General features: G+C 36.8%; 1 protein-coding gene across 7 annotated transcripts in view; it reads left to right on the top strand.

The window, feature by feature from the left end:
• The first annotated feature begins 2,049 nt into the window (after nt 1-2,049).
• Nucleotides 2,050-18,433, top strand: part of CEP126 (centrosomal protein 126) — a 115,648-nt gene continuing 99,264 nt past the window's right edge. For all 7 annotated transcript variants that reach the window (XR_015141742.1, XR_015141741.1, XM_086338878.1 and 4 more), the window contains exons 1-2: nt 2,050-2,450; nt 9,218-9,337. Coding sequence is in view for 3 of the 7 variants with exons in the window: in XM_086338874.1 (XP_086195000.1) it covers nt 2,323-2,450; nt 9,218-9,337 (248 nt within the window). In the remaining 4 variants the exon portion in view is untranslated. The remainder of the gene's footprint in view (nt 2,451-9,217; nt 9,338-18,433) is intronic.

Raw genomic sequence — 18,433 nt, 5'->3', positions numbered from 1 at the left:
TAACATTGTGTTTAAAATTTCTTTCCTTCTTTATCATTGTAAAGCAACATTTGAATGAAGAATGATTATATGGGCAAGCATTTGTAGGAAACTAAGAAACCAAATTATGCTTCTTAATGCTAATACACCATGTGACAAAACAATAAGGTGCCTAGAAGTCATGACATACAAAACTAATAATATAGCAAAAACTAGACTTTCAGGAAGGCTGCTGCTGCTACTGCTGCTAAGTCGCTTCAGTCGTGTCCGACTCTGTACAGCCTCATAGACGGCAGCCCACCAGGCTCCCCCGTCCTTGGGATTCTCCAAGCAAGAACACTGGAGTGGGTTGCCATTTCCTTCTCCAATGCGTGAAAGTGAAAAGTGAAAGTGAAGTTGCTCAGTCGTGTCTGACTCTTAGACGCCCCATGGACTGCAGCCTACTAGGCTCCTCTGTCCATGGGATTTTCCAGGCAAGAGTACTGGATCAGGAAGGCTAACCATGCCCAAATACTTCAAACAGCAAGCATTCACTTTTATTTGCACTTTACTGACCTACATTACTTGCATGCTAAGTCACTCCAGTTGTGTCTGACTCTTTGCTACCCTATGGGCTGTAGCTCACCAGGCTCCTCTGTCCATGAGATTTCCCAGGCAAGAATACTGGAGTGGGTTGCATGCCCTCCTCCAGGGGATCTTCCCTACCCAGGGATTGAACCCACATCTCCTAAGGCTCCCGCATTCCAGGTGGATTCTTTACCACTGAACCACAGGGGAAGACTCCCCTATATTGCTTACTCTCTCTCAAATTGGCTCTAGAGAACAGACTTGTGATGATAGCCAGTGGGAATAGAATCAATGTAAATTCCTGTGACTAAGTCAGTTAAAAATTTGCAAAGATAGCTAATCCTCCTAGTGTACACAGTTAGGCTTTCTTTGCCACGATTACATATTGTATCCTCTTGGCATGGTCCTGAAGGGGGCTTACGTGCTTTGTGTTTTAAGTCAAAACTCGATTTGTTGTGGCAGTTTTAATCAGAACACATTCCAGTTTGAATCATTGCATCCAACTTTGCAAAAACTCTGTTTCAAATAGCTTCAACTGGAAAAGTTTATTATTTTGAACTCTAAAAATGAACAAATTGATTCACAAAGACATAGGCATTTGAATGCTCGGTGAGTAATTTTCATTTGGTTTGTACATTCTGCTTCCAATATGGGAGGTTTTTCCACACACAAAGAAAAAAAAAAAAAACACACTGAAATATACTCAGAACTCACATGTGTTTTTACAATGAACTCCAACAAAAAGTTTCAGCCTTTTTTCAAATGTTTTACTTGCAAAACTTCTGAACTGATGGCTCAAAAATCCATTCAATTTTCCATACCTCCTGAAACAGTTTCAATATGATGATCTCTTTTGGCATGTCTTCCCAGGAGATTACTAAATTAAATCTGCACTACTTTCCTGGCCGCCGATGCTTGATGGTCTATTTCCAGAATCTGGCAACAAGGCTGGCACCATTAAAAGTCTTTGAAATGCAGACCTTATAAGTAGGGAAATGGCAAGGAAGACGACTTGCAGACGGAATGGCAGAAGCATCAGGGAGGGAGTGATGGAATGCAGAGAGAGGAAATTTCCACTCCCAAAGCTTTTTAAAAGAGATGGTGATTGGGAACAGTGATGCTCCAGAAAGACAGAACTTCAATCACACAACAGCACTCGGTAGTTAAACAACAAATCCTACCCTGAATTACCTCCGAGGAAATCATTTCAAATCCCCACAGTGGCTTTTGCCAATATCTGGGGATTTTTGCATCTCACTGTCTTTCATCACTCTTAGTACCCCCACTAAAACAGCCTCATAAAAGCGAGGTGGAACGGAGTCAGGTTCCGAGGCACAAGTCAGCACGCCCTCCTGAGAGGACTCGAGTCCCCGAGGATGCAAGCTTCCTGACCGCCGCCCACGGGCAACTCGGGGGTTGGAGCGGGGGGCGGGAGGCGGGGCACGGGGAGGGGTCCGCGCCTCCTATTGGCTGTCTCCAGGGCCCCGCCCCCACACCCTGGTCGCCGTCGCGAAGGACGCGGCGTCGGTTGCTTGTCAACATGGCGGCGGCGTCGCCACCTCTGCCGTTTCCAGGCAAGGTCGCCGCTGCGGCAGCTGCCGTCGACACCAGAGCCCAGAGCGCCGCTGTGCGGGAACCGGAGCTGCGGCGGCCAACTTTCCCGCCTCAGTGACGCGAGGCTTGAGAGACGGAGTGCTGGGAGGGCCGGAGGAGGCAGCGGGTGCTGCCATGAGGGCGGCTCTGGGGGCTAGCCGGGAGGCGGCGCTGAGGTGAAGGATGCTGACCAGGAGGCCTGGAGCCCGGAGCGCGGTCGCAGGACTGGGCGCTGAATCCCCGGACACCCAAGTCAAAGACCCCCTCAGCCCTCGCTTGAGCGGCGGGCGTCACCGACCTGGCGCCTACTTGTATCCTTCCAGTCGTGGTTGCCTGGGTGGCGGTGTTGGAAGTGGGGAGCCCCATCTTTTTTCTGTTCTGTTCCCATTATCACAGATGCTAGATGAGAGAAACCAGCCAGTCATCTTAATGCGGGTATTTGCTTCGGCAACTGTCGCTGCTCCCCTTAAACCTGAAATAACATCTTCTATTCTAGGACCACTTTCGCGGCCGCCTTGTTATCTCCCCCGTTTTCAACTTTGCGGTAATTTTTTTTTTTTTTTAATGAGTTTTGAAATAGGTAAACGTATTCTCTGGGGATTGTTTTCTTGTAGAGTTAGGCCATTATGTTCTTTACTTCATATTATCCATCTCCTGATAATTCATGCTGCTTGGAGAAAAGAATGCCGCAAGTAAATAAAATGTTTTGGTCTCCTGAAATAGTCCGTCTTAAGAGTTAACCTAACACTTCCTTTATTTTACAGAGCTGCTAAAGCCTAACATAGTTGGTTAATTTGTTTTGTTTTCCATCCTCTGTCCAGTCTGTTGTCAGAGAGACAACAGACAAAATGAGAAGCAAAGGACCTGGAGCCTTCACACTGGTTTATCACTGACTTGTCCCTACCTAAGAATTGGTCTAGCCCACCTTTGACATTATTATTGGTTGCATTGTAGAAAATTGAAAGTGTTCAACAGTTCTGTTTTCAGAATATGTAAACCATGTTTATTCCTTCAGAGAATGTTATGATAATTAGAGTGTAACCTTTGTATTCTCAAAGGACTTGGTTGGTAGTGATGATGCTATGTAATCATCTTCATTCTTGTCAGAGAGTCTCTGCTTTTCAAATTAATTCCCATTCTTATTGTCTCCAGGTTCTGGGAGTTGCACTTTTAAAAGCAAGTAAACAAGCAATTTTCATTTAGTGCTTCCTTTTTTGGCTAGGTGCTGAGGAAGACAGGTACATACAAAGCTATTTAAATAATGGTAAATATCCCTCTTCTGATCATGCTTCCTCAAGTTTTATCCCATCTTTTCTTGCTTTAGTCGACTTTTCAGAATGCTAACCTGCAATGACAGCTTCTGATTCTTTTCATCTATTCATTATTAACTCCATTCACTTTGGCTTTTGCCCTTGCTGCTCCTCAAAACTATCCTGACTCAAGGTGCAATCTGAAATAAACCGGATTGCTTTCAGTATGTATTTGATTCTGCCCCCTTGACACTGTGTTTCATTGAACCCTGAACTCCTATTACACTGACCCTGATTTATCTGTAAATCAGAAAATAGGGAAGCACTGTAAGTGGCTCATTGACAAGGTGTATCTTTCCATCATTTTCATTAGTGAAATGATCATAGACTTAATATTTTTAAATTTTTAAGGTATGAATGTTGATACAACAAAGGAAATAGTTGTAAAATAAATTTGGCAGTACCTCAAGTGAACAAAACCAAATAGATATAATTCCAGAATTATAATGTTGGTTTCCTATAAAGAAATGTATTACTAAAAATATACTTAAATACTAAATATATAGTTAAAATTAAGAAAGTTGTAAATAATCATTTCAATAGATACCCTGAGCCTTTGCTAAAATCCAACAACTTTTGCTAGTGTGTGTGTGTGTGTATATGCATCTATATGTATTATATATAATATACATTTTTTCCTAGTTTATACATATATATTTGCTAGTAAATCAAGAATATCATTGTTACTAGGTGGAGAAACACTTAAGCACTTGTGTCATATTGTACATTCTCAGTGTCTGTAATGTTTCATATTGGATACCTGGTACAGAGTAGGTGTGCAAATTTATTAATAACTAAATTTTAAAAAATGAACTGTAGACTTAAAATAAGAAGTGGCTTGGTAAAATTTCTACATGTGACTTCTAAATATGAATTCAGTACTCAGAGGCTATATTTCTCTACTTAAGTTGGAATTTCCTAACTCTAAAGGCTATGGAAGAACAAAACTTCATGAAGTTTATCTAATTAAAATTAGATGAAGTTCTATAATTTCAATTTCTTAAAACAATTCAAAAGGAAATAGAATAAAATTTGTTTTCAAAAAAAGGAGGGAAGGTCTCTCATGTCCCCTTCACACTATGCCTCTTTTTTCTCACAAGTATCTCCAGTCTTTTCCCCTTCCATTTTATCCTAGCACCCACCTTGCCTCTCTTTATTCCCTACCCAGTTTAACCCTTTTTAATTATCTACACATATTCTCTCAACAACATCCTTGGTTCTTTGTACTCCTGTTCTTCTTTCTCAACCATCCAGTAACTATTACCACCCTATATTTCTGCTCCTTCACTCAATAATAAAAAATCTGTCAGAGAAAAGTCACAAGATGGCTGTGCTTTGATTGTTCTCAGCTTCACCAGAACAAGAACGGAATTCTGTCTTGTTCCTTTTAAATTAACTTCTGTGCCAGCTCTTGATCACCTTCCCTCATTCTTAATACCCTGTCTTACTATTTCATAAGAGAATGGATGCGTAAACTCCCTCAAGTCCCTCCCAACAAACAACACAAACCATCCTACTCCCATCACCAACCTCAGTCCCCTACCCTATCTTTTTATCCAGGCTCACTGATAGGATATATATCACTTTTACTGTAGAAGGTGAATCCATTCACTTATGTCCTTTTTTTCATCACCTCTCTTTTCAGTAACCCTGGATTGTAAATTATCCTAACTCTCTATTACAATTTACTTCCAACTCTTCTCTAATAGCCTTCTTTCCCTAAAGCCTATAAACACCCTCTAGTCTTGGCTATCCTTAAAACTAAAAATCAAACCTTTTGATCATAAGAACTGTTTTAGTATCTCCTGTCTCATTATTCAAACCACTAAAAAAGAGTAGTCTAAATTCACTGTCTCCACCTTGAGTTACACTTTATACTTCATTCCAAAATATACTTGAACTGATTTAAAAAAAAAAAAAAAAAAGGCATGGACTGTAGTCTGTCAGGCTTCTCAGTCCATGGAATTCTCCAGGCAAGAATACTGGAGTGGGTTGCCATGCCTTTCTCCAGGGTATCTTGCCTACCCAGGGATCGAACCCAGGTCTCCTGCATTGCAGGAAGATTCTTTATCATCTGAGCTACTGGGAGGTTCATAAAAAATAAATACAAAATTGTAAAGAAAAACTGACAGAAAATAGATTTTCACATTTTTCATAACTTGAAGGTATAATAACTTTACCTTTTGAAAAGCAAGAACCAATTTCAAATGAAAAATATTTCAAAGATAACTTGTTAATTTAAAACTTTAGGGTAAGGGGAAATTGTATAATTAAATAAAATGAATTATCTGGAGGAAATACTTGTAATTATGATAGAAGGTTAATATTTATACTATTCTATATAGAATTTACTGAAATTGATTTTTTAAATGAAGTTCTCAATAGGTAAATGACCAGTGACTCTGAACTAACAATCCACCAAAGAGGAAAATAAAATTAGTATCAAATAAGACAATTTTTCTGTTTTGCTAATGCATACATACTATAACCTGACTTTCCACATGGTCTTTCTTTTTTTAAAAGTACTACCTTATACTCATGAGGTTTTAACTCATATTCATATATATCTAATGACATGTAAATTTATATAACCCTTTTGGAAATCAATTTGTCTGTGAGACACTGAAAGCTATAAAGATATGTATACCTTTTGTCTTAGTTTATCTGCTGAGAATTTTCTCCAAGGAAATCGTTCAGCAAGCTTTTATTATGCCATTACCATATTCTAAGCACCATGCCAGGCATATTATATTTTATAGAAATGTAGAGGAGATACACATGATGTACCCATGAGAGTGTCATATCATCCAGTGAGGGTTAGAAAAAGCTTCATAGGGTAAGAACTGTTTGAGGTGTCCCTGAAAGGATGGGTAGAGTTAGCCAGCATGTACCAAAATATAATGGCATACTATGTCATAGCTTGTTCTGTTAATAAGTATCTTGGTATGATAGTGTGACTGAGCTAGGAGTCATGTAGGGAAGTGTTGAAAAATGAAGATGAAAAAACAGACCAGATTATAGGATGCCTTATATTCTAATGTTATCATGAAAGTAACAGGGAGATTTTAGAGAACAGCAAAGAATGAGAGACATAGTGAGATTTGTGTTTAGCTGATTTTGTGGACGTTCAAATGGAGGATGACAAGTTTAGGAGTAGTATGATGAGTTAGAAGACTACTGAATTGGTCTGGGCAAGGGATTTAGAGCATCACAGTCAAGGCTGTAGAAGAAGGTACAGAAAAGAAAAAGAATCAGGATAGCTCTAATAATTTGACAAGAGTATTGGTTATATGATTCATAGTTATTAGTGGTGGTACAATATTTGAAAAAACCTAAATGAGCTACAATTAGAAAAAGACTATATTGGGAGAGGATGAGGTGGGGTATATTAGGCTATGCTTTTAAGTTACAATCATTATGTATTACTTAGCCAATACTACAACCTATAATTTTCTTGGTTTTGTTGTTGGGTTTTTTTTTTATATAAATATATAACCTTTCTTTGAACAAGTATTTAATTATGGTTTTTATGGAAATATCTTACCTTTACAGTACAGCTTGTATGAAAATAAAAGTTTAACCAGCCATCTAATATTTTTTAAATTTGAATACCATACTTTGAAGAGATGCAAAGGCAAAGCATTTTTTATAACTCAGCAGGCAATATTATATATATATATTAGCCATATATATATATAGAGAGAGAGATTTAATTAAATCTAACATATAGTTGTCAGAACATTATTACAAACATTACATTTGTGATTTTCTTTATGTTACTGTGCTGAGACTGCAAGCATGTTAAAACCTTGAACACAACTGTTTCCACGTGCATCACACTCCTTCATATTTCTCACCTGAACCGAAGCAACTTCTCCCTTTGCTCCCACCCAACAGTGTTGATCTTGGGTACCCTGAAAGGAAGTTGCACTTTCCTCCACTGAGATGTTGTGACTTAGCAGTTAGCCATCTTGTTGAAGTCTGACTCCTTCTAATAAATTACTCTATTGGAAGAAGAAGCTAAATCTTTAGCTTTTTCCATGCTAACAATGAACCAGATTCCTTCCTTTTTTTTTTTTGTTTCAATTTTATAAATCCTTCAAAAGAAACATTAAATAAAAATATCATGTATGCAAGTGCATGTATTTGTTTATGGTGAGGTACAAAATTTTATAATAAATTATTAATGGCCAATGGCATAAAAATAGATAAATAGCAACATAACTGAAAGTGCCCATTTGCAAAGTTTCAAATGACTAAAACATTCAAATAAATGTGATTGGTTTGAAATATATAGTATTGGATAGTTTTTTTTTTTTACTATGTTGATACTGAAACACTGTAGGATCCTAAAATTAAGACATTTTGAATTAACAAATTATGTACTGCTTAACTTATTATTTAATATGTTGTTTTATCACTAATATTTATATCTTATAAAAATTTTGATTAAATAGACCTCTTAAAGAGAATTTCAAATCTTTATTTGGGGGGAGGAGTGGTTTAAACATAGTTCATTCTAAAAAGACAACTAGGCATGCTCTCAATATATAACCTCAATACAATCTTATATACATCTGGAGGCCTGGCATGCTGCGATTCATGGGGTCGCAAAGAGTCGGACACAACTGAGCAACTGAACTAAACTGAATGATGAGGTACTGGAAATGGTAATTCAATGACCACTTCTTAAAACTTCAGAATCATTAAAAACAGAAAAATACTATGATAAACTTGATAAAGGCATTCAGTAATGCCAGTTGAAATGTAGCTGAGTAAATGCAGACATTAGTTAACCACAGCAATTCAACATTTAAAGAAATAAATTTCAAATGAATGGATGATTTAGATAACTAAAATACTCTTTATCTGGCAAACTTCTTGTAAACACTGCTATGTATGGTTTTCCTGATGGTTTGTTTTATAACCTATGAGTAAATCACCAAATTTTCCCAGTTATATTGCTAACTGATTTTTAATATTTTAATATGACTTTCATAATGTGAATTGGAGAAGGCAGTGGCACCTGGAAAAGCCCATGAAAATGTTGACCAAAACGTTTAACTCATCTACTTTATATTAGTGAAATATAACCTCCTTTCATTTTTCTACATGCATTCCTAAGATGTACATGTGTGTTAAGTCACTTCAGTTGTGTCTGACTCTGTGCAGCCCTATGGACTGCAACCTGCCAGGCTCTGTCCATGGGATTCTCCAGGCAAGAATGTTGGAAGTGGGTTGCCATTTCCTTCTCCAGGGGATCTTCCTGACCCAGGGATCAAACCCAGGTCTCTTAACATCTACCTGTATTGGCAGGCAGATTCTTTACCACCAGCACCACATGGGAAGCCCAACATTCCTAAGATAGCAACTTGTTAATAAATCCCAGGGACGGAGGAGCCTGGTAGGCTGCCGTCTATGGGGTCGCACAGAGTCGGACATGACTGAAGTGACTTAGCAGCAATAAGTACCCAAATATCTGTATAATGAAAGAAAAGATAGACATTCTCCTTATCTAGGCTCATGATGTATAAAAGTAATTAATTTTTCCTCAAAGAAAATGAGATGTATCTTCAGATCTATTATCAAGTCAGGAAAAAATAAAACATCTGCCAGTCATACACTGACACTAATGTGTACACATACTAGTTATTCCACAAAAAATCATTACGTCATTATATGAGGCCGTAATTATATTTATCAGGTAGCACTGACATTCATCCAACTAAAGACGTAAACCACTGTCCTTAACTTTATGCTGTTATTAGAGATATGAAAATTCATTTTGAGAAAAATTTAGAAGAAGAGCGCCAAATATTACTGCAGCAACAAAAAATATGTCGAAATCGAGCACGTAAATATTTTGTGGAGTCAAACCGGAGAAAAAAGTAAGTAACTGTATTTTATTCAAAAGCATAGAAACTCAGTCTTTATAAATTAATAATTTCTCTACTTTGTAGCATTTTATGAACCTAAGTCATGACAGTGATTTCTGTATAAAATTGATCAAAATTTTTGTGACTTTTAAATTTTATTGTTTTTCTGCCACACCACAGAATGATGTATCATCTAGTTTAGTAAATGTAACTGAGGCAGTCTTTTCTTGGTATAGAATTTATTAGTGTCATATCTACTTCTTAAAATGACTATAAAATATATTCTTCATTTTTTGTGTCATTTTATGATAAAAGGTGACCAATTAGCATTTATGCTCTAATAGAATATATTTTATTTTAATTATTATTCACTTATATATAATTTTTATGTATGTACTTCCCTCATTCATCCAGTCAGAAAAATAGGGGAAATATGAATAATGGTGGAAATATTATAAAAAGAATTTTATAAATGATTGCCACTTTAAAAAAAGAGCTTTCTAGTATAAACTGGCAACTAAATAAAGTAAAAACGCAAATGCAAACAAGCCTATCTCTGCTTGACATTTCTCAAAATTCATTTGAATTGCTGGTTTATTTTTTAATGCAGAGTGGTTATGCCATTTTTATTGTTGTTTCTTTCTCCCTTGTTTATATTTCTGCAATAGCTGAATAGCAGAAAATCCCTAGAGTTTATTAACTACATCATTGGGCATATGTTGCAAATCCCATTTGGGGAATATAAAATTGTTTACCTGTAATTTTTTTCTGGCACTGTATTTCTCTTTAGAGTAGCTCTGTACCGCCTGGTGTAGTTGATAATATTTAATGAAGCTTCATTTTGTTTCTGTTTTTTATTTGTGTATTTCTGTTTTTCCCCTACCTTTCAGCTCCTGAAGCTTATAAAAGGCACTGATAGATGTTCCATAAAGATGAATAATCTTATGTTGAAAGAGTCATTGGCTTTGGAGTCAGAGATCTAGGTTAAAATCCTAGCTCCATCAGTTAGAGCAAGTTATTTAAGCTCTTTGAGCTTTAGTTTCTCATTTATGATTGGAATTAATACTATGTATTTCAAGGAATTATTATGTAGAGCAAAAAAGTTTAATAATAGAAATGGTTGAGAACACATATACAAAATATTTGTCATGTAGTGCTTCAACATTAAAGCTTATTTTATTAACAAATTAGTATCTGTCAATTGTACATTTTTAATAGTCTTGCTGTATGAAATGGCAGGCTTTATATGTGGAATTTGATTCGTAAAGTTCCAACCTATCTTGTCTCATCAAATACCATAAGAATTCTGATGTAGAAAATATAGAAGAAAATTTGGGGTTTAAAATTCTAAGAGGCAGTACATTTTCCAGTATAATTTCATTATGTTTTCCTTTTCTGTTGCCCTACAGATGGGTAAAGAAAACCTGTTTTTATGTAAAACCACATAAAAGTGTTTTTTTAAACACTAATCATTTATTTCTATATTCACCTTTTATAAAGGGAACAAAGTTCTAGATACACTTCTGAACTTCAGAATATATCTATCATTGTGACTTTTTTGGCCTTGCCATTATCTATCCATTTATGCTTTACATCATCTGAGTTTATGGTGTCTATTCATATTATGGTCAGAGTTTAGAAAAACTATTTTTCCTACAGGTAGAGATGGTCTCCTAACACTTAGGTGTTTTCCTACAAAATAAGATAAATTTGTACTTTGACATTGTCAATACTGTCTCCCCAGTAGTACTCAAAAGATCTTCATAGCCCCAAGTGCTCTTTTTTACTTTTATTAATTGCCTAAAAATCACACACATTTTATTTTCTTGTTACCATTTTTTGCGTTTCTGTTGCCAGTATTTTTCTTGTATGTGTTTATCGCATTCTTAAGTTTTCTATTCTGTCACTCAGTATTCATACAGTGAAGTCCCCTTTGTTTCTCTCCAAGACCTTCCTCCACCAGTAGTTACTGCTGTAATAGATGCACCCATAGACCTAATCACAATAGGCATCCTGAGACTTCCCTTAATTGCTCTTAGCAATTAGAGCCACAGTTTCTTGTCTTCCATAGCATCCCTTTTTTTGTTTTGTTTTATAATATTAATTTGTGGGAACACAACCTCAAATAACTTTCTAGTTAGGCTGCTTTGTGGACCAAGTAATTTTAATATATACACATACTTAAAGAATATTAACTTATTTCCTACATTGTTTTTAATTTTCAACTTAGAACTATCTTTTGATAAATTAGTGAAGAGGCATTTATTCATCAACAGCATAGCTAATTCAGTACCAATTATTAAATACTATATTAGGAGAAAAAATAATTTTGGTTAATCTGTTTCATCATTATAAGTTAGAAATGTCAATAATCAGATCCAATATGGCTTCATGAGGAAACTAAATAGAAATAAATTTTAAGAAGTAAAGAACTCGAAAGAAACATTCAAATAGTTTTAAAACAATATAATGTTAGTATGTAGGCTTAAAAGTTCAGATGATCAGACAAAACTCCTATGTAACTATATAACCAACTGGCATAATAAGAAAGAAAAGGATTGAATGGGGAAAACTGCCCAAATAAAGCAAAGAGGAAACACTAGCAAGTGGTGAGGGTCAGGCACTTTGGAAGAATCTTTAAAACCTGTAATAAAGAAGCTTCCTTAAATATCCTATAGGCAGAAAAAAAATTACCTAGAGAATCACAGGGTGAATTATTTGGTGAACATGAAGTATGAGGTAGCTACATTATCTATTTGTGAGAATGGTGGAGTATGGAGTTCCCCATGAAGCAGGAAAACTGTACCTTGGAATAAATAAGGACTTATACTTTAAGGAATTTAAGTCATATTAATCAAGCCTACATATATAGATGTATGGAATAAGCTAAAAAATATAAACAGATTCAAATAAATCCAATTATCAGTAGATTTAAATATCCCTGGATATATTATCCATGCATGCGTGCTCAGTGGCTTCAGTTGTGTCCAACTCTTTGGTACCCTATGGACTGTAGCCCATAGGCTCCTCTGTCCATGGGATTCTCCAGGCAAGAGTACTGGAGTGGGTTGCCATGCCCTCCTCCAGGGGATCTTCCCAACCCAGGGATCAGACCCACGTCTCCTGCATTGCAGGTGGGTTCTTTTCCACCGAGCCACCAGTGAAGCCCATGTTATCCATAATATGTTCATAATATATTAAAGAGAAATGAAAGGAATTCAGGATATTTAGAAGTTATTTTCAGCTATTGAACGTGTTATAAAGGATAACATTTATTCATTCAATTAACATTTGAAAGTGTAGTGAAAGTGTTAGTCTCTCAGTCTGAGTCATGTCCTACTGTTTGCAACCCCATGGACCATAGCCCACGAGGCTTCTCGGTGCATGGAATTCTCCAGGCAAGAATACTGGAGTGGGTTGCCATTTCCTTCTCCAGGGCATCTTCCCAACCCAGAGATCAAACGTGGGTCTCCCACAGTGAAGGCAGAGTCTTTACCATCTGAGCCACCTTTCATATACCAGAGGATAAAAAATAAAATGCATCATTCTTGCTTTCTATTTACTAATAATGAAGTAGTAAAAAAAAAAAAAAAAAAAAAAAAAGGATGGTAGTGCTGTACAGTAAATACTACAATTGAGTCACCAACAAGGTGCTGTGGAAGTACATCTCACACAGTACATGACAAAGAATTCCTGGAAGGGTAAATTCTTATTAGATAATGAGGAGTTAGCTCACTTGAGCGGCAAAGGAGAACAATATGTGAAAAAACTTAAATGTTATGAAATAAAAGACATTAAAAAATAGTTTTATGTGATTTAGGCACTGGAAAATGTGGAAGGGTATCAGGAGAGGAAACTATAGAGCTGACAGGAGACATTACTAAAATAACTTTTGTGCCAGTCTAAAGAAATTAAACTCTATCCTGAGATGCTGTTGAAAGAGTAAAAGAGAGATGGATGCTCATGTTCATATTTTATCTCATTATAACAAAGGGTAGAGAATGAATTGAAAGCATAGGCTGGAGGCAAAGAGGAGGGGTAGAAAGCTGTTATGGGAATCTAAGCAAGAGAAGGTATGAAGCTGGCCTATGAAGGCAGAGTCGGGATTGAGTAGTAGGGTCAGTAGGAGTCAAGGGTCAGTTATGGGTGGCTCATGAAGAGCATTGTCAGAAGAGGAATACTCATCAATTATGCAAACCTTATTCTGACATTTTTAATACAAATCTAAATTACAATGCATATTTCTGTCATCTTTTATATAGATTATGATAAATGTGTTTGATCTTTTCTTCATGCCTTTGAATCATTATTATGGGCATCAAAATATTTTACTCTGTTATGTTACTGTGTTGCCCTTGAGCTATTAAGTTTAATTAGTTTACAATACTAGCCTCTACTGGTTAGCTTGGTGAATTCTTTGTTAAAAGATTTTTTCCCTTACTGCGTAGCTGTAATTTCTTTTTTAAAGTTAAATTTAACTTTGTTATTGTTACTGTTTAGTCGCTAAGTCATTTCTGACTCTTTGAGACCCCATAGACTGTACCCCACCAGGCTCCTCTATCCTTGGGACTTGCCAGGCAAGAATACTGGAGTGGGTTGCCAGTCCCTTCTCCAGGGGATCTTCTACACCCAGGGATTAAACCCAGGTCTCCTGCATTGTCAGGCAGATTCTTTACCACTGAGCCTCCATTTTGAGGTAATTGTAGATTCACTTGCAATTGTGAAAAAAAATACAGAAAGATCCCATGCATGCATGCTGACTTGCTTCAGTCATTTCTGACTCTTTGTGACCCTTTGGACTGTAGCCTGCCAGGCTCTTCTTGTCCATAGGATTCTCCAGGCAAGAATACTGGAGTGGGTTGCCATGCCCTTCTCTAGGGGATCATCCCAACCCAGAGATGAACCTGCGTCTCCTGCAGCTCCTGCCTTGCAGGTGTATTCTTTACCGGTGAGCCACTGGGGAAGCCCAAGATCACATTATACTCTCTATTCAGTTTTCCCCGGTGGTAACATCTAGAAAAACTATAGTGCAGTCTCACAACCAGGATAATGACATATATATAGTCAAGACACAGAGCATTTCTGTTATTTCACATTGCCCTTTTATACCCATACCCACTTCCCTCCCACACCCATCCCCTGGAAATCACTAATCTGTTCTCATTTTTGTAATTTTTTTCATTTCTAGAGTATTATATAAATACTATCATATATATGTATAGTGTATATATTATATATATGATGATTTATGTATGATTCAGAATTGCCTTTTTTCACTCAACCCATTTCTCTGGGATTCATCCAGATCGCTGGATTATTATCGATTAATATCGAATGGATTATTACCATTCACCCATTAAGGATATCTGGGTAGTTCCCAGTTTGGAGTTACTATGAATAAAGCTGCTATGAATATTCATGTATAGGTTTTTGTGTAAGCATTGAAGGCAGGAGGAGAAGGGGATGACAGAGGATGAGATGGTTGGATGGCATCACCGAATCAATGGACATGAGTTTGAGTAAACTCCGGGAGTTGGTGATGAACAGCGAGGTCTGGAGTGCTTCGGTCTATGGGGTCGCAAAGAGTTGGACACAACTGAGTGAACTGAACTGAACTGAACATTTTTATTTCTCTGGAATAAATGAAGGAGTACAATTGCTGGATCATATGGTGGTTTAGTCTTTTAAAAAACTGCTAAATTGGTCTTCAGAGTGACTATCCACCAGCAGTGTAAGAGTGATCCAGTTTTCCACATCCTCATTAGCATTGATATTGTAACTATTTTGTATTTTAGCCATTCTTAAAGGTATAGTATCGAGAAGGAAATGGCAACCCACTCCAGTATTCTTTCCTGGGAAATTCCATGGACAGAAGGAGCCTAGTGGGCTACAGTTCCATTGGGTTGCAAAGAATTGGGCACAACTTAGCAACTAAACAGCAACAACAACAAAGGTGTAATATCTTGGTGTGGTTTTAACTGATATTTTCTTAATGCCTATTGATGCAGAATATCTTTTAATGTGCTTATTTGCCATCTGCCTATCTATGAAATTTCTCATAATGTCTTTTATCCATTTTCAATTTTTTTGAAGTATAGATAATTTACAATGTTATGTTAGTTTCAGGTGCACAGCCAAGTGATTCAGTTATACGTATATGCACGTTCTTAGATTCTTTTCTGTTACAGGTTATTACAGGATATCGAGTGCAGTTCCCTGTACTCAATATCCTGTAATATTGAGTATTACAAACTTGTTTGTTTTTTACCTAGTCTATGTATAGTAGTGAGTATATTTTAATCCCAAACCCCTAATTTATCTTCCTGCCCCTCCCACTATCCCCTTTTGTAACCATAAATTTGTTTTCTATGTCTGAGACTATTTCTGTTTTGTAAATATGTTAATTTGTATCATTTTTTAGAGTCCACATATAAGTGGTATCATATATTTATCTTTCTCTAACTTCACTTAATATGGTAATCTCTAAGTCCATAAGCAAATGGTTTTATTTCTTTCTTTTTATGGCCAAGTAATATTCCTTTGTATATGTATACTACTAATTTATCCATTCATCTGTTAGTGGACATTTTGGTTGCTTCTGTCAGGTTGGTTTATTTCTCTCCTTTCATTTTTGTCTCATCCATAACAAAGATTTGGAATGATGGACTAATTACAGCTAAAGCAGGCAGGATATCTTGACTGTTGTCTCATAATAGCAAGGATTCAAAACAACAGACTAGTTACAGATCAACTACAGCTCAAGCAGACAGAACTTTTATTAAACCAAAGAGTGGATAGTACACTCTGGAGACTTGGCAGCAGCTGTGGCTACGGTCCTCTTGGCTTCCATTTTTATACTTCCCATCTCCTCCTCTTGTTTCTGCCCTGTGTACCTACCACCAATCAGGAAAGGGAATGCAAATGGATGTATGCTCAAGGTCAATCAGGGAAGGGGGCATGTCTGGGCACATGCAAAAATAGCATTTTTACATATTCATCTAGGTGGGGGTGGGCTGGGAGCTTTGTTAATAGTTGCAAGTTACATAACAGGCTCTATTGGTCCTGCTTTCCCATATTTCAGTCTGTTATAATCATACATATGTATAGAATATTTATGAACCTTTAATGGGCTCCTGGCTGCCTAAGGATACTTGAGGACACAGCTGTGTACAAGAGAGAATGTGCCAGAGTTGGAGAAGCCCTGTGGCGAGTCTGTATCCACTGTGGGCCTAGGGCACATGGGCAAGAATTGGAAAAGTCTCTGTGGCTGTTTTTGTAGCATATCTGTGAGCTCTCCTGTGAGTGTCTGAGGTGGGGTTTAGAGATCAGCTTGCATCCCTTTCCCTTAAGCCACCCCTCATTGCTCATGCCTAACTTCCTACCTAACATTCCATGTCTTGACTATTGTAAATAGTGCTGCTGTGAACATTGGGGTGCATGTATCTTTTCAAATCAGAGTTTTCTCCAGATACATGCCCAGGAGTGTGATTACAGAATCATATGGTGACTATTTTTAGCTTTGTAAGGAACCTCCATGCTGTTCTCCACAGTGGGTGCACCAGTTTAAATTTCCATCAACAATTTAGGAGAGTTCCTTTTTCTCCAGACTCTCTCCAGTATTTATTATTTGTAGGCTTTTTAATAATGGCCATTCTGACTGGTATGAGATGATACCTAACTGTAGTTGTGATTTTCTAATAATTAGTGATATTAAGCATCTTTTCATGTGTCTATTGGCCATCTGTACGTTTTCTTTGGAGGAATGTCTCTTTAAGTCTTCTGCCCATTTTTTTTATTGGGTTGTTTGTTTTTCTGATATTGAAGCTATGTGAGCTGTTTTTATATTTTGGAAACTAATTCCTTGTCAATAGCATCATTTGCAAATATTTTATCCCAGACTATAGATTGTCTTTTCATTTTGTTTATGTGCAAAAGCTGTGTAAAAGCTTTTAAGTTTAATTAGGTCCTATTTGTTTTTGTTTTTATTTCCATTAGTCCAAGAGATGGCTCCATAAATATTGCTATGATTTGTGTCAGTGTTCTGCCTATATTTTCCTCTAGGAATTTTACAGTATCTAGCCTTACATTTAGATATTTAATCTGTTTTAAGATTATTTTTATATGGTGTTAAAGAATATTATAATTTCATTGTTTTACAGATAGCCGTCTAATTTTCCCAGAACCACTTCTTGAAAAGACTGTCTTTTCTCCATGTATAGCCTTGCCTCCTTTGTCTTCAGTTCAGTTCAGTCACTCAGTTGTGTCCGACTCTTTGCGACCCCTTGGACTGCAGCACACCAGGCCTCCCTGTCCATCGCCAACTCCCAGAGCTTACTCAAACTCATGTCCATTGATTCAGTGATGTCATCCAGCCATCTCATCCTCTGTTGTCCCCTTCTCCTCCTTCCTTCAATCTTTCCCAGCATCAGAGTCTTTTCCTTTGTCTTGGATTGACTTTTCATCCATTTTCTAATTAGATTATTTTCTTTTTTACTGTCGAGTTTTGAGAGCCCTCTATATATTCTAGGTACAAATCCTATGTCAAATGTGTGGTTTGCAAATATTTTATTCTGCACTGGAGTTTATATTTTCACCTTCTTAATAATAGAGTCTTTCCTAGAGCAAGTTTCTCATTTTTATGAAGTCCAGTTTATAACTTTTTCTTCTTATAGATTGCATTTTTGGAGAAGTCTTTGCTTAGTTCTAGGTCCTGAATATTTTCTCCTAAAAGTTTATACACTTACAAACTGTAAAAAGTTTGTGTTTTTACAGTCTAGGTGTGTGATCTATTTTAAGTTAATTTTTTTATAGTGTGTGAGACATAGGTCATGGTTTTTTGGTTTTGTTTTGTTTAACCTATGGATATCCAATTAGTCCAGCATTCTTTGTTCAAAAACTATCTTTCCTCCATGAATTTTTTGCATCCTTGTCAGAAATCGTTTGTGCATATTTATGTGGGTCTATTTCTTGGTTCTTTAAATGGCAATCCACTCCAACACTCTTGCCTGGAAAATCCCATGGACGGAGGAGCCTGATAGGCTACAGTCCATGGGATCGCAAAGAGTCAGACATGACTGAGTGACTTCACTTTCACTTTCATTTTCATCC

Source organism: Bos grunniens, chromosome 15, assembly GCF_055505025.1.
Source record: "Bos grunniens cultivar Pamir isolate PY7600 chromosome 15, Bosgru_T2T1.0, whole genome shotgun sequence".
Lineage (NCBI taxonomy): Eukaryota > Metazoa > Chordata > Mammalia > Artiodactyla > Bovidae > Bos > Bos grunniens.
Note: the sequence above shows the minus strand (reverse complement) of the source record. Positions and strands in the feature narration are given on the sequence as shown.